The sequence below is a fragment of the Lipotes vexillifer genome, unplaced genomic scaffold (genome assembly GCF_000442215.2).
Source record: "Lipotes vexillifer unplaced genomic scaffold, Lipotes_vexillifer_v1.1 scaffold559, whole genome shotgun sequence".
NCBI classification, from domain to species: domain Eukaryota; kingdom Metazoa; phylum Chordata; class Mammalia; order Artiodactyla; family Lipotidae; genus Lipotes; species Lipotes vexillifer.
In genome coordinates, this window is record NW_006781351.1 from 1,574,689 (window position 1) to 1,598,758 (window position 24,070).

The 24,070-nt window shown below is 36.2% G+C and overlaps 1 protein-coding gene across 3 annotated transcripts in view; it reads right to left on the minus strand.

The window, feature by feature from the left end:
- The window catches only part of PLEKHA5 (pleckstrin homology domain containing A5), a 243,062-nt gene that overhangs the window by 82,486 nt on the left and 136,506 nt on the right, over window positions 1-24,070 (minus strand). For all 3 annotated transcript variants that reach the window (XM_007454605.1, XM_007454604.1, XM_007454603.1), the window contains exons 4-7: window positions 9,683-9,766; window positions 8,069-8,189; window positions 5,517-5,621; window positions 3,094-3,166 (exon numbers count right to left, since the gene is read on the minus strand). In XM_007454605.1, the coding sequence (XP_007454667.1) occupies window positions 3,094-3,166; window positions 5,517-5,621; window positions 8,069-8,189; window positions 9,683-9,766 (383 nt within the window). The remainder of the gene's footprint in view (window positions 1-3,093; window positions 3,167-5,516; window positions 5,622-8,068; window positions 8,190-9,682; window positions 9,767-24,070) is intronic.

A 24,070-nucleotide genomic window follows, 5' to 3' on the forward strand; every position in this document is an offset into this window, starting at 1 on the left:
CTGCTCACTCTGCCTCCTCCTTGTCATTGGGATCTCGCTACCTAAAACATCGGCTCAGAGCCCTGGTCCATAGAGGCCCTTGCCCCATGCCCTTCTTTCATATCATGACCTTATTTTCCTAAAAACACTTACCATGGTCTTGTTTATTTATCTGAGTTTATCTACTGTCTCCCTGACCTCTCTAGATGACAAGCTTCATGGAAGCCTTCTTTCACTGCTATTTTGAAAATACCTGGAACGAAGCAGGTCCTGCTCAGTAAACATTCGTTGAGTGAATTGCGTCCCATGGTAAACTTCATCAATAGACTGACTACAGAATAGAGCAATTTCAGTACTTTATCATAGTGTTCACGATATGCCTGGTATACTGTAAAGAACAGTGGGAACCTGGGCTTCCATCTGGTATTGGTTGCTATCCTATTGCAAAAAAACAGCAAAGCTCTTATACTCTCTCTGAATTATTTCCCATATCCGTAAAACACAGACTGACCTGTCAAAAAAATTCTGACAGCACGTTCTGTATGTTAGTATATTAAATGCTTTGAGACATACGGAAGAAATGAATGGGGCCATTGTATTCAGGGTACAAGAGAAGATGAGGTTGGGAATTCCCTGGTGGTCCAGTGGTTAGGGCTCCACGCTTTCACTGTCGTGGGCCAGGGTTCGATCCCTGGTTGGGCAACTAAGATCCCACAAGCTGTGCAGTGTGGCCAAAAAAAAAAAAGAGAGAGAGAGAGAAGACGAGATCTGGGTGTTTAGGAGAAGTGTCTGGGTGCAGACCCTGGCTTTGAGACTTGCTTGGGGAGACAGGCCAGCAATTGGACCTTGCTGCCCTTAGTTTCCACTCGTGTGAATGGGAATAATAAGATTTGCCACCTTATCAGGTGGCTGTGAGGAAGAGATGGACAAGATCATAATGTTATGTTCTTAGCAAATAGTAAACACTCCAAAAATTACAAGCTATTATGATCATCTCACTAAAATCTGATAGTTTTTATTTAAAATCGGACATTTCCTATTGATAAAATAGTGAGAGTGTAGTATCGTATGCTTCTTTCCAACCATCTGAAGAATGGAAGTGAGTTAAATGTTATACCTTTCTATATCTTCTTCTTTTTTACATTCCTTCTGTCTGGGGAACTGTACTAAAATTAATAAATACATTGAATGTAAAATGCATACGGTTAATAATAACATGGAATCTCATACTCAACATGGCTTCTGAATTCACCTTTACTTTTTTAAAATTAGGTTAAAAGTTTTTCTATTTTAATAAAGGTGACAAGTAGCAAGCACCTTTCCATGAACAATAATAACAGCAAAAGACAAGGAACTCAGTGAGCTTTTTGTTGCAAATTAACACTAAGAAATTTTTATATGAGAAGCAACAGACATTTTCTTGTTCTTATTTAAAGTTCTAAATAGTCTATAAAACGTACTGAAAAAGGGAGAAAAGTACAAATTATAAGCTTAGGAATAATGTATGAGTTACAAATCCTGACTTTCTGCAAGACTGGGAAAACCTTTAAGGAAAATTGTAGAGTAAGTCTGGCACTTAACTAAAGATAATACCACAGTTGCGGCCTGACCAACATCTCTATGACAAAATGAAATTTTATAGGTCTGGTTAATTCTGACTCAGCAGTACTTCTCAACCACAGTATTCAGTGGGGGGAAAAAGATGAATACAATTCTAGTAATTTCTAAATCTGAAGGTCAATATGCACATGTTGCTTTGATAGATGAGCACAGAATTTTGTCACACCTTTTTCTGGACAATCACAAAGTAAATTTTAAAACTGCTAATAGGCTCTAAAATTCTATTGTACTCTGTGGTATATAAATGAGCAATCATGCACTGACAATCTAATTCTTTAGTGACTGTTTCCAACCAGACTTTAGGGAAGAAGGAATGGTTGTCCAAATTCACGATTTTATATTGTAGCTGAAGCAGATTTCTAGGGAGAGCACAGCCTATGCACCCCTTTCTCTGTTCGTACCAGCTTTGTGGTATCTAACAGATCCACATGGCACATGATCAGAGACTTCTCTAGACTCTGACTTAAAACTGTTATTAATCAACAACTTATTAACCAGAAAACATTAAAAGAAGAAGAAGAAAAATAAAAGATGGACTTCCCTGGTGGTCCAGTGGTAAAGAATCCACCTTCCAACGCAGGGGATGCGGGTTGGATCCCTGGTCAGGGAACTAAGATCCCACGTGCTGCCGGGCTACTGAGCCCGCGTGCTACAGAGTCGCCATGCGCTCTGGAGCCCCTGAGCCACAAGGAGAGAGAAGGCCGCGCGCCACAACAAAGAGCCCGTGTGCCGCAAGGAAAAATTCTGTGAGCCACAACTAAGACCCGCCACGCCCCCAAATAAATAAATAAATATTTTAAAAAGAAAAAAAAAATTAGAGAGAGAGAGAGAGAAATGAAGACTGCCTTTAATAATACCTTTATTTCTTCTCCACCAACATTAGTAGCCTGGTTTGTAACCCTTCTGTAACTTTCTCAATGTTTCATGGAGGTCTTTTTGTTTTAAAAAAAAAAAGTGTGTGTGTGTGTGTGTGTGTGTGTGTGTGTGTGTGTGTGTGTGTGTATGTGAAGGGCTGGAAGGGATCATAATAAATACATTCTATGCTATTTTTCTTATTTGCTAGTACATCATAGCAGTCTCTAATCTAATGCAATAAAATCATTTGCTGGGAAGAATGGGATATCTAACAGACTGATGGCTAGATCTGACAAAACTGACAAGTAAAAAGAATCAAACATCAAACTAACGTTTTTCATCTATTAGGCACTGAATTCAAGGATAACATTATAGAGTGAATACTCACATGTTCTTCACACAGAACAAATAAGTTCAGCACAATCAGATTACAGAAACTGGACCGAAACTAAGACCAATCTGCTTGAAGCACAATATTGCCTTCTGTCCCTCCGCCTTACTCAGAATTACATGTCAATAAAGAAAAGATTTTCTTGATACTATTTGTTGATAATAAAATAGCAAAAAGATTTGTAATGTTTTCTCTTTAAAAGAGTATCTGATACTTAACATACATTCTATTGTTTATGGTAAACTCACCTCTATAATAAAAGAGGCAAAGGTCAGAAAGCACGAACCAGCGTTTCTTCCATAGCTTCATGCCAGTACTGTCCTGCATTAGATCAGCATATTAAAGGATTTTCTTTTTTCATTTCGGAAAATTAAAACTCATTTCTGGTTTTCTTATTTGTTTAAAACAAGCTTTTAAAACAAGGTGTGTTTGACATATGCTATACAGAAATCTAACTAAAATGCTAAGCAAAATTTTGGGTTATTTTTCTTGTATCATATTAAGATATTCCCAAGTACACTGGTCTTTGAAGAGTAATACTGTCATGTAAAAGGAATTCTGTTGAAGCAATGTGATTTGGTTTCATATTTACAAGCAATTTGAAATCCACTCTATTGAACACGTCTGCTAGCATGAGAATAATGTAACTGTGCAGCAGTGTGTGCATTCTGGAAAACCAGATTTAATAAATATGTTAATCTTCAACAAGAAGAAAAGTATGTGATTTGAAATTATTCCAAAGGTAATGTGATTTTAAATGACTGCGAATAAAGGAACCTTAGCATATAAACATATTTCATAAACTTTTTTTTCTTCTTACACAAACAGCTTGGGTTTTGCTTATCCAGCATTAAAGAGTACCTACTTGGCAGCTTTTTCTAAGTTATTTAGGTAATAAAAATGCCAAGCTCAAACAAAATCACAATTTTAATGAAAATTACCTTCCCACATGCACTAGAGCAAAACCACAAGAGAAAACGAAACACAGACCCAGACCCAGACTGAGACACACACACACACACACACACACACACACAAAGGCAAAAAAGAGGTCAGTTTGTATGTGCATTGATTTATATTTCTTAATTTACTTCTAGCTGTGACTATCATCTAAAAATGCCTTTAGAACTGAAGAAATTATATGGGTAAAAATCTCCTGAAGTAAGGGATCTGTCCTTAAAATTGACAGCTACACTAAGGAAAGCTCTCCCCTGCCCTCCCAAATTACATGGTATTTTCAATCTCCTAATTAATTATCTCTTTAGTACAGATAATTAAAAAGTTTAGATCTTTAAGCGGCTCTACAAACAAATATTCTCTGTAAGTCACACACCTATTACAAAATAAATACTCACGGTAGAGAAACTGGTTGGTAACACTTTGACAATACTAAATTAACCAAGTGATCAAGAAATAAGAACAGCAATCATTTAAATTAAGGAATCCTATATCCTCTATAAAGCTCAATATCACACGGAGCTATTTCAATAGAATTTGGACTCAGAAAGTCTAGTTAAAAAAAACCTTTTAGCTTGGATAAGTTTAAATGTCAGATGGTTAAAATATAGTAAATGATCTTTAAGTAAAAATGAAAAGTTGGTATCCAAGTTACATACGCAATCAACTCAGTAAGAAGCTGGCGAAACTAATCTGAATGGGAACTCTCTGGATTTTAAGTGGGTCTTCTGCCAATACAGTAGTTTAGTTGCCACCCAACTTTCAGACAGAGCAAGGTGTAATGAATGTTTCGTAACAAAGTCATTATGAATTTTAATGAATATAATTATTAGGCCATCTGAAAGCAATTAGCAATATTTGACAGAATAAATTAACACTATCAATGAACTAATATTTAACTTGCTCTGCATCATCTGTATACATGTAGAATCAGAGAGACAGGACAAAGAAAGATAAAGGTCTTGAATGCTGAGTTATCTCAGTTATCTGGAGTTCATTTATCTGAAACCCAGCTGCAAACCAGAAAGTGAAAAAGAATACAAAAGCCTCTGAGCAGCCCAAATAGAGGTCACCAAGTCCAACGTACATGCATCCCTACTAATTCCAAAACGTACAACAATGTTCCAAAAAAGCTTAGTTACCAGGTTTCCCAGGTAACAGAACTATACAAACCCCAACTTATCAGGGTATCTGAGTGACCCAGGCTTGATCAAACAAACAAAAAAAAGAAAAAACAGTACAGACACTTAACAGAGCGGTCTTGAGAGCACAGAAGCAAAAATCTGAAAAAATCAGAAAAATCTCAACTTATGATCAGATTTCTCTGTAAGTTAAAGCAGAGAAGTACATAATTCTACATTTCTTCAATGATTTTTATAGGATAGAAAAATGTACCTCTGTTTTTTTTTCGTTTAAGAAATATTTCTGCCTAGATAATTTTAGCATGCTGTTCCTAACATTTTCAGGCAGCATATATTTAATTTCAAATTTAGAAATACCTGCCCACCCGCGTCTACAATATCTCTAAGTAACATCTATTACTTTTTCTTTCTCCATTGTTCCCCTAACTCTCTCCGTGGTAATAAGAAGTGAAGAATCTGGATGACCACTACACTTCTTTCTCCACTCTATACAGTTGTCTTAGTTGCCTTCGGCAGAAAAGGTCCCTTTTGATTCTGTCCTTTTTTCACATCAAATAGGAAAAAAAAAATACCTGTTTATAAAGCCAACCTCGTCTGACCACAGGTGCATTAGGATTCCTTTTAATTGAATTTGATCTCTTTCCAAAATTATGAACTTTTTTTGAAGCCCGTGAAGTCTAAGGAAAAAAAAAAAAAGCCCCACAGAAAATGTGGTATTAATGCCTAGATATTGAGTTTATTTTCCATCTTCATAATTTTAATCTCTTTTCAGATTTCTCTGAAACTTCCAGGATTTAATCTTTTCAGATGAATTACTGCAATTCCACTTTTGTGTGTGTCTTAGTTGTTTCAAATGTAAGAATTCTTTACAAAGACTTTTCCTCCTCTAGGATATTACGGAAGGATCACACATCTCTCTCCTTTAAAATCTGCGTGTACAATTTTTAAAAAGGCACAGTGTGTGGCACTACCGGCTAAATAGAAGGAACCTTGAGTAAAAATAATATTAACACATTTTAAAGAATAAACCAAATGACAGCACTTTTTGATTTATATCTGCATTTAATCGTATTGCTCCAATTAAAGAAAGTTAACAGTGCCACGTCACAAGAGCAAATCTAACAGATAAAATAGAAACAAACATATCACATCAAGTCAAAACAAGACTGTAAGGATCTGCTTAACGTCATGTAGTGTTTTCTTCTTTACGGACAAACTCTGAACGTGGATACTACCAGACAGATGGTGTTTACCATATTCTTAAAAGTACACATAATCTTTAAAAATACTGCTGTGTTTATTGTGAACATTTTATCTTGGTGGGAATGATAGCAGTAACCAACAAACAAAAAGACAAAGAAGCTGAATTTGAATTTCTCTATGAAGGTAAGTAATATCAATTTATCTCTTATTTTTCGACTTATCTAGAATCTTTGGAAATCTAGCACATTACATTAGAATCTCCTTTTATGAGGCTTGTATCAGTACATAATAGAATTTTAAGGCCCGATATCAACCATTTTGGGGGGATACATTTTAATTTACTTTTGAACATATAATGCTTAAACACAGTATAAATCTCAAATGTTACAAAAAGATACAAAAGGACCAGTCTACTTCTCACCTCTGGACCCCAGCACCCAAACAACCCAAACACGACCCTGTGAGGCGACTGATACCACTGTGTATATATGTGTCTATCCATCTGAATAACTTTTCATAGTTATGGAATATCTCTTTTTTTCCCCCCTCAAATAACTGCATACATAATAACTACTCCAGTATACTTCTTTAATTATCATATAAATTACAGATATTATGCATGCATGATAGTTTTCTGTGGTTGGATTTCTCATTTTCTATTTTGACTTCTGGGATTTATGTCATATTTCAGACAGCCCATCTGCATTCTGAGTTTATTTTAAAAAAACCTCCATTGTTTTCTGTACTGCTTTTAGAGTTTTGTTTTTACTGCTTTAACACATGATCCATCTGGAAAATTTTGGGTGTAAAGTGTGAGGAACGGCTCCAACCTTCTTTACAGACAATGACTTACTGGCCCTCAACCAGTAAGTCATTTTTCTAGATTTTAATTAGTATAAATTTACAAGCATTATAGTGCTGTGTTATCCTGCTAGTGTTTTATGCTATACAAGAATTAGAAATAATTTACATTATTTGAAAATTTATATTTACTTGTAATATTCTACAATATTTCATTTAAAAAACCTTACCAGGCATTTAAAATAGATAATTGTCTATTACCCATTTCTTTACAATAACCATAATTTACTATTACAATTGTTTTACTATTATAAAATACAGAATTATGTTCTAAATAAAGAAAATTCTTTTATCATCCCTTGATTTTCTTGCTATCCTTAATTTAGGACCTGAGCATTAACGTTACGGCAACTATTTATCCAGATTTAGCAGCAGGTTTTCTATGAGTTTGAAGACATTTTAATATTAAAATTCTAAATTTAAAACATTAACGTTATGGTTTAAAGTACAAGAAGCAATAACTACAAACTTTTATAGACACACAAGTCTGGGATTAGAGATGAAACAATTAACATTTTTGTTTCTGATTACAAAGAAAAACCACCCACTACTGTTTCCATGTGGCTATGGCACTTTTCACATCATGGGTTCTAAACACATCAGTCATCAGGCACAGTGGCTTGATGAATTTCCCTTTAGCAGTAAAAGATTTTACAGTTTAAAGAAACAGTATAATATGATAGAATATATATTATTCTAGGTATACTTAATAGTCAGAAAATGGGAATTCTAGGCCATTATATGAATCTTCACCATTAAAACTTAAGTTGATTCAATAAACTTCCATTTTCTCACACAAACATCCATTACATTTGTAAAATTATTCCAAATCTGAACTCTACAATATTTAAAAAATCATTAAATTATTAAAATACAAGCTTATTACTTTATACTCTAAGCCACTGCTTCTTATGTCAATTACCTCGAACGTAATTAGGTTCACATAATAATAAAAATGAAATGATTATTCTAAAATTCTAAGTCCCCATTAAGAGTAACAGTAATAGATATTACCAATTATACCAGTTATCAATAATTAACAGTAAGCAAAATAACTTACTCTGCCTACAGGGCTCACTGGATGCACCGCATAGTCTGAAGTCATGTTATAGTTAGAAGCTTCATTTATCATACTTATAGGTCGTTCCTTCTTTTCGTCAGATGTCATGGTTGCAACGGTCCTGAAAATATAATATGCCAGAACGCTAGAACTTGCTCTTTATGTAAACTACTGTACAATAACATTTCCCTAGAGTTAACAATGCTGGTGTCTGACTTTTTCAAAACAGCTAGGTACTAGTTAGAGCTTAGTAAGCTCCAGAGTTGGAGCTTAACATTTATAACTACTTTAAAAATAATTAAGCACAACTTAATATCATGTTTATTTTAATAAGCCTTAATACAGATATGCTACTTGGTCATCTAACTGGAACATTAAAAATTTAATTACAAGATTAGCGATTCTAATAATGAAAACAGTAACAATGATAGGGAATTCCGTGGCAGTCCAGTAATTAGGACTCTGTGCTTTCACTGCTGAGGGCGCGGGTTTGATCCCTGGTTGGGGAACTGAGATCCCGCAAGCCGCGGGGCGAGGCCAAAAAAAAAAAAAAAAAAAAAAAAAAAAAAAAAAAAAAAAAAAAAGAAGAAAAGAAAACAACAACAATGATACCAATAACTAATTTCTGTGAGCAAATTTATAGTATATAAACTATTTTCACACATATTTCATTGGATGCTCATAAAAACCCTTAGAAATGGTAATCGCCACTGCCTCTGATTTAAGGATAAGAAAACTAAGCTCAAATTAGTTTAATAATTTGACCAAGTTTTCCCTGACCTTGCATCCTGCGCTCTTGAGTTTACTATCTGTGTCTGAGCTATTGTAAAAACAGCTTCTGGAATTACATTCCTCATGAAAAAAAAATTTAAGTCATGTTTCTATACCATACATAGTAAACAGACGGCATTCTGTTATTATACTTGACTGCAAATGTCCAGATAAGAAAACTGTTAAATCATACTGTATTAAGTATGGATAACAGCAATTTCAATGCTAACCCCATTTTTTTTAACATCTTTATTGGAGTATAATTGCTTTACAATGGTGTGTTAGTTTCTGCTGTACAACAAAGTGAATCAGCTATACATATACATACATCCCCATATCTCCTCCCTCTTGCGTCTCCCTCCCACCCTCCCTATCCCACCCCTCTAGGTGGCCACAAAGCACCGAGCTGATCTCCCTGTGCTTTGCGGCTGCTTCCCACTAGCTATCTATTTTACATTTGGTAGTGTATATATGTCCATGCCACTCTCTCACTTCGTCCCAGTTTACCCTTCCCCTTCCCCATGTCCTCAAGTCCATTCTCTACGTCTGCATCTTTATTCCTGTCCTACCCCTAGGTTCTTCAGAACCACTTTTTTTTTTTAGATTCCATATTTATGTGTTAGCGTATGGTATTTGTTTTTCTCTTTCTGACTTACTTCGCTCTGTATGACAGACTCTAGGTCCATCCACCTCACTACAAATAACTGAATTTTGTTTATTTTTATGGCTGAGTAATATTCCATTGTATATACGTGCCACATCTTCTTTATCCATTCATCTGTCGATGGACACTTAGACTAACCCCATTTTGAACAGAGGCATTCCATGAAACGCTTTACTTACTGTTCATTCACTACAAAAATACAATTGTCCTGTGATGGCTGTCCTGTGACTGGATGTTTACAGGTCACTTTCCTTTCATTATGGCTGGAAGAAAACAGAATAAGAGAAAACGTACGTGCTATTACCACAAACTTTAAAAAAAATCCTGGTAGCAAAATAGCCATTTCTTTATAGCAACATTAAAGTTAGTGAATAAAGGAGATGCAATTCAAACCCCCAGGTGTTGACACTCCTACATAACCTCTTCTACTATCTACCGTGGGTACACGGTTGTGTAAATGTTACTTACAGTTTTACAGTACAGCTAGACTCATCACTCCCAACCCCATGCCCACCGCCAGTATGACCTCAATTTGTTCTTCTATTGTATAAACCAAAGTAAGTTGATCTGACTCCACAATCATTGCATCTTACGTGACAGGTGGGCCACAGAAAAGTATGAGTATCCACCTACCTTCATTATTTGGTATCCCAATCTAGGTACGTTACAGAAACCTAATGCCAAATTCATGTATGGAAAAATTAATCTAACAGTACTACCAGATGGGCACTGGCACATTAAAATATAGTACCACTGGAAGAGCAATAATTTATGGTGTTTTGGCTTCACAAAGGAATCTTTACATAAATAATGTAATGGGATTGATTTTTATGATACCTGAAGTATGCTATAGAAAAATGGAATCTGAAGGAGAAAACAAAAATCTTAAATGAAATGCACAAACAACAAAACAAACAAAGAAAAATCTACTTATTATGTTTGCTGAAAAAAAATCTGGTGTGATTAAAGAGTGACTAGTTTTTGGAGAATAAGACCTTTAGGCTTCCTATTGTTTTCTAGAAATGAGAGGAGAAAAATCCCTAACTATTTATCTAAGCCAAAAATACCAGATGCCCAAAATAATATGTAGTATACATTTGATATACTAAAAAAATATACATCATTTGTAAACAAATATTTTTTTCCCGTTTGGTAACATACCACAAAGCGACCTGTAAGGAAGATCAATCACTGGTGTGCTAGATCTTAGAAAACTTACTTTCATTATGGAGAAAATTGTCAAGATGTTGTACTGAATGCTGCTTTGTTAATCTTAAAAGATTATTACATGTGATCTGTATTGTAGGACGTTTATAACCAGAGGCCACAAACTTTCCGGCACACTTCAGATACTTAAGTTCCTTTTCCAAATCTGAACTTTCACTAATATTATTTTTATTGGTTACTCAAGTACTAAAACTTTATTAAATAAAACTAAAATCGTATAAAAGAAAAGGTATACGGTTAAAAAAAATTATATATTGACTATTGTGACAACGGAATGATTGGTGGAATATAATGTGTTTCTGTTAATCCTTTAGTTAATTGGTGCTTATTACACCAACTGTTGTTTACAAGACTACTAAATTATCAGCCTTTTGCGGTGCTTTTTTCTTTTACAAAACACATTCAATAGCAACTTTAAAGTCCAAAGGTGTTAAGAGGTGGTGGATTTAGATATTTATTTGTGGTGATATTTTCACTACATAGAAAGTATGCAAGTGACTTTATTTTAACTGTTGATTTTAAAAAAGTACAATAGTAATAAGTGAGATAAAATTCAAATTAAAAAAAAGTACAACAGTGGAAACCTAAAGTCTCATAATGGGGAATCAGTTTATGTAATAAGCAATGAATTGATAACAGAATAACTAAGAAAGTACAGCCTCTGGAGATAAGTGGAAAACGATGAAGTACCCAAATGTGATGAATACCATGAATGTGTCAAGGTATGTAAATTCTCATGTCTTAACAGAATAAAACACTGTGGGGAAGAAGGGGAGTAAATTTGTTATAGAGATTAGACACCTTAATAATGAAAACTGGAAGATAGCATCTTTTTTCTTTAAAGTGTCTTCTTGGGGAGGAGCATTAAAAAGCTGGAGTTGGTTGAGTGGAAGATAGAACAGAAATATAAAAATTCTTTTTATAAAAACCAATATTGAAAAAATAAAACAACCCCCTATTGTATTATTTTCCTATGATATGTCATCTTGTCTAGAAGAAATATAGCAGACTCTAATCCTAATATTCTAGAAGCTGTAAATTATAACAACACGGCCCTGCAACGGTTACTGGGATAAGAAACAGTAGACTTGAGTACCCATTAGACAAGGAAACAGGGTTGCAGGCAAACAAACTGCAAAAAAAAAAAGGAGCACACAAACATTCTTTTCCCTGAAAGTGGATGCTATTTCAATGAAACTGACATTTTTATTGTCCAAGTACTTTTTTTTTTTTTCCATACGCGGGCCTCTCTCTGTTGTGGCCTCTCCCGCTGCGGAGCACAGGCTCCAGCAGCCATGGCTCACGGGCCCAGCCGCTTTGTGGCATGTGGGATCTTCCCGGACCGGGGCACGAACCCGTGTCCCCTGCCTCGGCAGGCGGACCCTCAACCACTGCACCACCAGGCAAGCCCTGTCCAAGTACTTTTAAGATCACAATGTCTTAAAGTAAAACTAACTAAATAAAAATGTTAGCATTCTCTTAGTTAAAAGTTCAGTGACTAAAACCAATATGAAAAATGAACATATTTATGTTCTTTTACTTTTCCGAAGTACCCAATGTGTTTTCTTTTAATGTTATGATATTAAATTGACATAAAAATTCATTTTAGAAGGATACCCTAACATGAAAGCCTTTTGCTGTTCTCTAACGAAAGAAATAATCTTTCCTACTATGTACACCTAATTGTAACATAAACACAGAAGTCCTCTGAAATGTTTATTCATTTGTTCTGACTTAAATTATAGTCATTCAAGATTACTAGGTTTCTATAAAATCCAAATTCAGAAGACTGAGATTTTATAGGCAATTAGTTTAGTTACAAAATTGTCATCTCTCATAAAACAACATACTTAGCAAATAAAGAATCAGAGTAATGTTTTCTAATCATTTTGTTATAAATGAATTAAAATAAATTAAGAGTATGACAAACCAAAATATCAGCCAAACCAAATTCCAGTCTTAACTGTTTAAATGTCGTAATTTTCCACTATCTGATAGGATTGTCAATTCTCACTGCTCTTGTGCAAATCTATTTTTATACACATTTTAAAATTTCAAAACCATTCCTTCTTATTATGTTGGCATTTACACTTCATTTTTATACTAATGTTGCATTTTTAAGTACTGTAATGGTAAGGGATAAACATAATTTCTAAATTACAGAAACTAAAAATATGAGTTAAAAGCATACTGAGTGCCATTAAATGACAGAAATGTAAATGAAATTCAAATGAACCTTTGAAAACATAAGGAAAAAGCTATCTCTGTTAACGCACAGGATTCTTTTAGTGCATAATACATGAGTTCTTTAATACACACAGCAACTGGGCACTGTGGGAGGTGGCTGGCCGAGGTATCATGTCATGACCACCTTCCTTGGTGCAAAAGAGGAGTGACTGCTTAGGGCCACGAGGGGGCAGGGAAGACAAGATTCCAGCCTTCAATTCTACCAGTTTGTCCCCAGCATTATTTACAAAGTGTGTCTTTTCATCCTACACTCGTCATCCTTTTTGTAGTCCAAATTTTTTTTTTCCTCCTCCTTTGAAGGGCCTCAAAATTCAGATCAACAGTACCATCAGTTTTCCTATAACATCCATGTAGAAGTATGTTCCAATTCAATTCATATATTAAGGAACAATGAGTGTCACATAAATCCTGCATTTGTTTATGCATGATCCTGTCCATGAGAAAGTCTAGGTGAGTGCAGAAACTGCACCTTGATGATGCAGCCCCTAGGAGCACACAAATCACACACCTGCACACCCTCAAACGTCCACCAGCTACTTCAGTTCATTGCCTGCTGTATGAAACACACCCATCCACATGCAGTGATACAACTTTTTCTAATTTCACAACTCCCTACTTCCAACAGTTCCCAATAATTCACAAGCTGAAACCCTTCCAATTCCATTTCCACAAGCAAACTGCAGGGCTTTCTCAACGCAGAGAGTATATGTAGTATTTTTGTATTTTCTAACCATTTAATATGTGTGAAACTGTGCTACCACTTTCATTAGGTTCCTATCTTTATTTTTATGTGTTACTAATGAGGTTTTTTAGTGCTGTGCCCCTAAACCCATTTTCCACAAAAGCCCCATGCTTTCATTGTCCAATTTTGCACAGAGAGGCGATTTTTAGGAAGACACGTGCTGTTACAGCAAAAGTGACTGTACTACTAAATTATGAACTAACATACCTCTGTGCTACTAAAAATGCATTTGAAGCTTTACTAGACAAGGTGTTATTTAAAAAATCCTTGCCAGAGATTTTATGCTCTTCATGACCGAAAGGGAAAAATTGAAAAGATATGGCTTTATATAAATTTGTGCTTCTAGAGGAATCCTTATAAAGAAGGGATAAAATTCAGGTCTTGATATAAAATACCCTTATGGTCACAGAACAAACTAATTCCCTTCTTTCTGACTCATTGTGGCATAGGAGCAGGTCCAAACTTTTCTAAATATGAGATCAAGTATTCGCCTCCACCTAACTCTTACTTCCAGACTTCTGTCCGTGATGGTTTAATGTGTAGGTTGAAACCAGTGGTTTTCAACTGGGAATGATTTTTTTTATCTCCCATGGGACATGTGGAAATGTCTGGTAATATACACATTATTGAAGTACACTTGATTTACAACGTTGTGTTAATTTCTGCTACACAGCAAACTGACTTAGTTATGCATATATACACGTTCTTTTTTATATTCTTTTCCATTATGGTTTATCCCAGGACATTGACTGTAGTTCCCTGTGCTATACAGTAGGACCTTGTTGTCCATCCATTGTCTGGTAATATTTTTGAATGTTACAACTGGGGCTGGTATGTAGTGGGTAGAGGCCAGGATGCTGCCCAACATCTTGCAATGTGCAGGAAAGTTTTCCACATGAAAGAAGTATCCAGCCCCCAATATCAACAGTGCTGAGGTTGATAAGCCCTGCATTAGACCATCATAGCCCTCTAACAATGAACTCTACCAAATAAGCCACATTTATAATTTCTTTGTGTTCCTGTTCTTCTCTAGAGACAACAGAAGCAGCCATTGAGACCACTGGTTCATGCATCAGACTACTTAGGTGTGAATCCCAGCTCCTCCTCTCACTAGCTAGGGGACCTTAGGCAAGTTACTGTGACTGTCCATGCCCCAGCTGCCTCAATTAGGTAACAGTAGCTATGTCACAGGTTGTTACTTTATTTGTTCAGAACTGTTCTGGGCACCTGGGGATGGCAGTGAATAAGACGTAAAAATCACTGCCCTCATGGAACTTACTGTCTAGTGGGGATGTTAAGAGTAAAGAGTATAGGGGCTTCCCTGGTGGTGCAGTGGTTGGGAGTCCACCTGCCGATGCAGGGGACATGGGTTCGTGCCCCGGTCCGGGAAGATCCCACATGCCGTGGAGCGGCTAGGCCCGTGAGTCATGGCTGCTGAGCCTGCATGTCCAGAGCCTGTGCTCCGCAACAGGAGAGGCCAAAACAGTGAGAGGCCCACGTACAGCAAAAAAAAAAGAGTAAAGAGTATAAACATGGCCTGGAACAGACAAGCCCTCGATAACTGTTACTTATTTTTGTTATGAACTACAGGACTTTGGGCATATGTTGTCATCATCAGACTACTGTTCAGTCACCTGTTTAAACCGTAATAGTTCATATTAACATGTACCCCCAAAACTGTTTAAAAACTCATGTTATCCCACTACTCAGTATTTATTGTAAAAGAATAAAGTTGTGATTGCTCTTGGCTTTCACGCTTCTGGTCAAGATACCCCTAATATGTCCAAAAACAAAAAATAGAGGAGAAAAGTTATTCTAATATAAAAGCACCAGAGCAACAGTAGCTATGTTTTTAAGGCAGTATTCGAGAAGGTTTTTTTTTTTTTTTTTTTGCGGTACGCGGGCCTCTCACTGTTGTGGCCTCTCCCGTTCCGGAGCACAGGCTCTGGACGCGCAGGCTCAGCGGCCATGGCTCACGGGCCCAGCCGCTCCGCGGCATGTGGGATCTTCCCGGACCGGGGCACGAACCCGTGTCCCCTGCATCGGCAGGCGGACTCTCAACCACTGTGCCACCAGGGGAGCCCTCGAGAAGGTTTTTAAATAGTGACAGACAACACTTAAAAAAAAAAAAAAAAAAAGGCTTCTGCTATTCCAGAGAGTTCAGGACTGAAGGAAATTGGTCATATTCAATAGCTGAATCTGAGGATCATGCTCTATCAAAGGCCCAGATAAAGGATCGAATCAATGCCATTTTTAGAAAAGGTTATCAAGAAACTGACAAGTTGCAACACAAATTGCTTGCTCTTTGGCACTATGCCCTCTTCACTATTTATTACTAGACATTTAAACATTTACTAAAACTAGAAAATCAAATGAAAGACCTGCTTAATTCCAGCCTTTATGGAACTATTCCATTCAATAATAATTTGGTTTTAAAAGATATTAAGATGAATAAATCAGTGCGTGTATAAAATGGTATATTTCCACCAAAGTATATAAAAAACAAATTTAAAATGACATATCTACTGGAGATGGAACAGAAATTCATTACTCCCTTATTCTTTTTCAGATCTTATCTGTGAAGTGAACAATGCATCATGGAAGTTAACTACCAGAAAACCTGGGCAAAGGTGTGCTGTTTAAGCAGTTCTGAGCTTTACATCAAAAGGGAATAAGCTGATAAACTACATGGCTCCTATAACCTATTTATGGAAACAAAATTTAGTGGATTAGAGTCAACTCTAAGCAGCAGGTTCTGTTACATGAAGAGTAACTGAGACTGTGGGGCAGCGCTCTGAAGACCTGGGATGATGGGTGTCCATTTCCAGGCTTGCCGAAGGAAGACGTTTTTTGGTTCAGTCCACGTTGCTAGTCTGCTCTCAGCAGGAGAGCAGAGGGAAGATTCCAACCAACGACGTCCCTAAGGAAACAACCCCCATACACTAAAAAGATGGATAAAATGCACATTTCAAATATAAACCCCAATAAAATTACAGGTTTAGAAAGAGAAGAAAAAAGATGTCTGCTAATATGGTGTTTAAATTTTTTAGTATAATGATTAAAGTCAGGAACACTGACTTCAGTAACACTGAAGGAACTGTTTCATTCTTAATGGAGTGTTATTTCAAACTACACAAGGTAAAAGATGAAGTATTTATTAACACAGCTGACTATGAACTGACACATGAAATCTGGTTATAAAACTCCTGTCATCCAACAATAAGGCCAAAACTTTGCAACTTTTGTTGAGCGTAAATGTAAATTTTATATCAGATATTTATAAACAGGTAAAATACCTTCATAAGAAGTTCTTTAAAACATCAGGATTCGTCTGATTTTTTCAAAAATGTATATAGTACTGAGAGTACTAGATTGAAAAATTAAAATGAAAAATTAGAGCAATGCTGCATATAATGAATCAGTACAGCACATGGTATTATATTCTTTGAACCAAGCATGGAAAGGTGCTATTCCTGATTTAAAAATAAGAACATTTGAGATTTCAAGGAGATATTATTCATGACTGCATAATATGGCAACACTGATTGGCTTGTCCTGTTTAGTTACGCACCTGCATAGTCCCAAACTGGCTGCTGTGGTCCCAAACACCACATGCAGACCATAGAGTCCAGAGGTGAAAGTAAAGTCTCTGCTTACATATTTCTTTCCAAGAAATTTCCCAAGAGCTCCCCGGCCATCCTTGTTCAGGCTCTCATTAGCCAGACATATGCGTCTACGTCTAATTCAATCAACGGTAAGTGAACTCACACCATTCAAGATTCACAATTTTGTCTGTGGCTCACAGAGATGAAAGTGAATAAAATGAGGTTATATTATAATAGCAAGGAAGAAGGAGAAGGGAAAGCCTATTAGCTAAGGAAACAATTTCATTTTTCTTAGAGAAAGCAACTCACATAGGTTTTCAAAGAAAATACTGGTACTAGCATATTCAAAACTAGATTTTCCTGTTCTGTCTGATAAAAGAGGAAAATGCTTTACTGGGTTATTCTTTTGTGAAGCTTTGGGAAGGTAAAGAGGGTGATTTAAGATGAACTTTAGAAACTAGAGGTTTTATTTACACCCTCAGAAAAAAAGTTTTTTCCTTTGCATTGTTTTAAGTAATTAATTTCAAACTTGAAATTAATTGACATATAACATTATATTAGTCTCAGGTATAGAAGATAATGAGTCAGTATTTGAATATATTGTGAAATGATCACAGGAAGTCTAGTTAATAGTTAACATCAGTCACCATACAGTTACACAAATTTTTTTTCCTGTGATAATAACTTTTAAGATCTTAGCAACTTTCAAATACACAAAATAGTATTATTAACTATAGTCACTATGCTGTACATTATACCCCCATGACTTATTTATTTTAACCCTGGAAGTTAGTACCTTTTGACCTCCTTCACCCATTTCACCCTCCCTACCCTTTCCCCTGCCTCTGGTAACCATCCATCTGTTTTCTGTTATCTATAAGCTCTCTCTCCCTTTTTAAAGATTCTACATATAAGTAAGATCATATAGTATTTGTCTTTCTCTGTCTGACTTGTTTCACTTAGCATCATGCCCTCAAGGTCCATCCCTGTTGTTGCAAACGGAAAGACTGCCTTCCTTTTTAATGGCTGAATAATATTCCATCATGTGCATATGTACATGTATGTGTATGTACACACACACATACACACTACATCTTCTTTATCCATTCATCCACTGATGGACACTTAGGTTGTTTCCATATCTTGGCTATTGTAAATAATGCTGCAGTGAACGTGGGAGTTGGGGGGCAGTGCAGATAGCTTTTTGAGTTAGTGTTTTTGTTTCCTTTGGATAAATACCCAGAAGTGGAATTGCTGGATCAACATGGGAGTTCTATTTTTAATTTTTTGAGGACACTCCATATTGTTTTCCACAGTGGCTGCACCAACTTACATTCCCGGTTCCCTTTTCCCCACATCCTCACCAACTCTTATTATCTCTTATATTTCTGATGACAGCCAATGTAACAGGTGAGAGGTGATAGCTCACTGTGGCTTTGATTTGCATGTCCCTGATGATTAGTATTGCTGAGCACATTTTCATGTACCTGTTGGCCATCTGTATGTCTTCTTTGGAAAAAATGTCTATTTAGACCCTCTGCCCAGTTTTTTTAACTGGATTTTTTTTTTTTTTTTTTGCTATTGAGTTGTATGAGTTCTTTATATATTTGAGATTGTTACTCCTTATCAGATATATGATTTGCAAATATCTTCTCCTATTAGGTAGGTTGCCTTTTCATTTTGTTGACTGTTTCCTTTGTTGTGCAGAGGCTTTTTATTTTGATGCAGTCCCACTTATTTTTGCTTTTGTTGCCTTTGCATTTGGTGTTAGGAAAATTTTTTTAATGTTTTGGCCATTAATAACTATATACTGGCTACTTCTTAGTATTGCAATTCTCCCCGGGAGTACTTGTTTTTGTGTTTTTTTTTTTTTTTTAATATCTTTGCTTCACAAGTAACACCAATGACCACTCTACTACAAAATCCACTCTATTTTTTAATTTAAGAAATAAATATTGAAATTGCTATTAACATTGTCAATAACAGCCAATAATTCTTCTGAGTAATACATCAGACAAAGCAAGGTTTATTAGGTAGTGTTTTATATGTGTATCCATGGCAAGAAGGCTGAAAATTTATCCACTATGCACAAACAAAATATGTTATTTTAGAAAACTCTGTCCCACAGAAGAGATTTTGGTTGTCTCTTATTAAATTCAGCTGCAAACCCATTTGTATGATTTGCTCAGAATCATGTATTTCCCTTATGGGAGAGAAAGAAGGATTTAATTTAGTCTAAGAAAAATAGGATATCGTAGTGGTTTGGCAATTCTTTCTGCAACCCTGGTAGAGAAGCCACCATCATGACTTGGACTTTTACAAGGGCCCAACCCACACAAGCTGCCACATACCCACAATGTTGTTAGACTGGAGCAAGGCAGAGAGATGTGGGGATTATGGAAGCGACTGTATTTCTCAAATTTAGGTAGAAAACCAGACAGCAAACAGCTCAGATGTTCACTGACAACTCTTCAAGATCCTTCCACTCAAGCCAAAAAGAATATTGTACGTTCTCAATTTTGCCTTGGTTTCATTACACTGTCAGACAATTATACTTTTCAACTTACTTTAAAATTGAAGAGCTTTGCAAACTATTACATATAGAATGGATAAACAACAAGGTCATACTGTATAACACAGGGAACTATAATCAATATCCTGTGATAAAACATAATGGAGAAGAATATATATATATATATGTGTGTGCGTGTATAACTGAATCACTATGCTGTACAGCAGAAATTAACAACACTGTAAATCAATTACACTTCAGTTAAAAAAAAGAAAAAAGTTGAACAGCTTTTATCAATAGAAATCGTAACGCTGTATGTTACCCTCTGAGACTCAGTCTCAAATTAGGTTTAAAAAACATGTTTGTAGCAGTGATTTAGTTATTAAATATTATTTTTATTTTCTAGTTATGAATTCCACAATTGGTTCTATGGTGGTCCAGGGTAAATTTTAAAATATTGTTAAATGTAAAGTTGATTAATGTCTTATGCAGATAGCTATTTAAATTCATTTTCCTTTAAATAAAAAGGAGAAAAATGTTATGTTGAAATCTGACTACCACAATGACCGACTCTGCGATTTATTTATTTATTTGGTTGTTTGTTTGTGGTACGCGGGCCTCTCACTGCTGTGGCCTCTCCCGTTGCGGAGCGCAGGCTCAGCGGCCATGGCTCACGGGCCCAGCCGCTCCGCAGCATGTGGGATCTTCCCGGACTGGGGCACGAACCCACGTCCCCTGCGTCGGCAGGTGGACTCTCAACCGCTGCGCCACCAGGGAAGCCCTGCAATTTATTTTTAAACTGAAGTATGGAAAATTATGCCTACAATTAAAAGCAGTGTCTTAAGAACAAAAGAAAACACTAAAAGTGCCATGCCTTTTCTTGAGAGAAACTGAATTCTTGAGACTTCGTTATGTGGAGAAATAACCATTGAGTCAGCAATCTAAATTTTTTTTCTTTGCAAAACATGTAAAGTATATATTTCCTTTCCCCACATTTAGTTCTAAATGCCATTTGCCTTTAACTTAGAGCTAACTGCTTCCAGACATCCTGCTCAAACCTCAGTGATTCATTTACCCACATCTACAAATTCTCCCTATACTCTTTTTTTTTTTTTTTTTGCGGTATGCGGGCCTCTCACTGTTGTGGCCTCTCCCTTTGCGGAGCACAGGCTCCGGACGCGCAGGCTCAGCGGCCATGGCTCACGGGCCTAGCTGCTCCGCGGCATGTGGGATCTTCCCGGACCGGGGCACAAACCCGTGCCCCCTGCCTCGGCAGGCGGACCCTCAACCACTGCACCACCAGGGAAGCCCCTCCCTACACTCTTAACCCTTTATAATCTATCCTCTCTCCTCTCATCATTCAGGAAATGGATTGGCTCAGATTTCTTGGGGGAAATGAAGGACTGAACAGGTGTGAGGGCCTCGATGATCCTGGCTCCCAACAATAAACATTAAAATCATCACCTAAATAGTAATCACCACGTGACATCACACTCAGTGCTGCTCACACACTCCATCTGTCGCATGCTACACTGGAAACCTGACCATCTATCCTCACACAGACCCTCTGAGGTCTGCATTACTATTTTCCCTTTACGTGTGAATAAACTGAGGCTCACAGCATTTACGAAGGTGTCAGAAGTCACATGGAGACCTGGTCCCCAAGGTTTCAGTTGTGCCCTGTTTAGTCCCCCTTCCCCCACTTTCAACAGCTGCCCCTTCCTTGACTCATCTCAGCCAGTGGGACTTCTACATTCTTCCCTACATCTTCTCCCAATGTAACTGAAACACAGCACAACACAACACAATCTTTTCCTTGGAGGTCCTTCCCTCTTGCACAGACCATGGGCGTGTATCCTCCCTCTTCTCCTTTCTGTCTCATTGCTTAGCATCACCCCAAGACTATTTCTATCTGAAGCACAGTAATGAAACCTGTTCTGATTCCAACTTAATTTTAAACCCAGTATTTCTTTTCCATCTTCTTATTTTCTAAGCCTTTGCAATCATTTTCCACGCTTACCTTCTCGGACAACATTATCACAACATAATTGTAAATGTAACCTCACATTTGATTATCGGTCCCAAAGAATTTAAGTACAAATAACATCAACAGTAAAGAATGGGTTTTACAGAATCACCCAACAGGAACAAAAACCTTGATTTTTCCGCTGGGAAAATAGGAGTATGATGCAACGCTGCAAAAGTACAAAGCTGAAAGCATTATTATAGACTAGGAACAAAATAAAGAAAAAAATTAAAAATTCAAAAAATGAGACATAAATTCATCTGTTTTAGTTTTTTGTATTTACAGGTAATTTCTAAATCATCTTCTGAAAAAAAACCTTCCTGAATAAAACCAATATGCTCATTTAGAATCTACAAAATAAATTTTACAATAGATTTTAGATAATTTTGGAAGTAGTGCAAGAATAATTCAATTAACACCATGCTAGTTACGAACAAAATGTACCCAGCACGTTAATAACTGTTATCCATCCTGAGTGTTATGGGACAGCTACACTTTAGATCACTTAGTAAATTACATTATACACAAAAATGCTTAAAATAATTTAGATAATTCTCTCACTTGGAAGCCATTTAAGTGATTCTTAAGAAGCTTTTAAATGGGAAGGTTAAATGACACTTTATGGTTAAAACAGAAAAATGGCTCTTAGAATGCACAAGCTAATCCACCAGAGTAATTTTCTGTCAAGCATTCAAGAATCAAGTGACATTTCTGGATGCTACCCAGAAATTACCCTACGCAAGTAGACAGCTAATGGCATCTCCATCACTGCCTTAGTCTAGGCTCTTATGTCTCCAAGACTCTTAACATCCAAATCCAACTCATTTTAATCAGGATATCTCCCATTTAGACCATCCTCACTGAGCCTCAACTTCTTTCTGTAAAACAGGAACCCAAACCAAAACAACAACAAACTTTAACTCCATGGGGCTTTGTAAAGGATCAAGTACCTGGTAGCACCACCATCCATTACCTAATAAAGCCCTCACTAAACAGTAGCTAAACTTGAATGTGCAGGTAGAGTTAGCTTTCCTGAAAAGAAGTAAACTTATGTGACACCCTTGCTTTAAAAAGTTGCTGCCTCTCTGACCTATCTTTAATATGAAGCACAACTAATCTAAGGTTAAAGCTTACTATTGAATGATCTATGTAAAAAGTCCTTGTAAAACCACACAACAGAGTAAAAATGATCACAGGGTATACTTTAGAGGTTTCAAAGAATACTTATTTGAAAAATTACAGTCACTTGTATTAAAAAAACTATTAATTACAAAAATCTAATGGAGTTTTAAAATAAAACTAAGCAGAACTCCAACTTGGAAACATGTCAGTAGTCAGAAATATTCTTGGCATTTAAAAGCAATAATGTGGCATTAAAATATATATATATAACCTAGAATTTCATTAATTCAGACAACTCTGCTAGTCCCTAATGAATGCTAATTAGTAATGTTTTATTGTAACATGCATTAAATGTAAGTTTACTATACCACTGGGAAGGAAGCAAACAACAAATCAGAAAAAGAGGAATTTAAACACCATCTCTTTTGCTTTTGTGGGTGGTTATACACTACTTTAAAAAGTTAACCTAATTCTAACCTACACTTAAATAACCACACAGTTGCAAAAAAGATCCAATTATTTTATTGTAGATGAAACATTCTTCCCAACAGAATCAAGCTGACAGACTAAGCAGCTCAATTCAAATAGAAAAACAAATCAGTCATCATTGAATTTTACTATCCTTCATTGCATAGTTTTTAATCATTTTAATATTGCATGAGCTTTATCTAAACAACCATTTCAAGAACAAAAACGGAGTTACTAATAAGTCAAATGATACCTTTATGCAACAAAAAGATTTTGTTAAAAAACAGTACTTCCTTTCAAAATGGCTGTGTTTTTGTGTAACTTAAATATTTTCACTCATTCAATGAGACAGGACTGATGACACACAGCCTTAACAATGTTATACATAAACAAACAGGAGGAGTAATATAACCAAAAACGAAACACAAAGGGGAGGCAGATTAGGGACTGATCTTGCTTAGAAAGGGGAAGAGCGTGGAAGGTGGTACAGAAGTGGCTGCCATTTGAATTGAGCCTCCATGAATCAGCAAGAATATCTGGATGTGGCCAGAGTTTAGCATAGATTGAAGGGATGGGGGCACAGAAATGGGGCTGAAAATCTAGGCTTTGAGTGAAAAT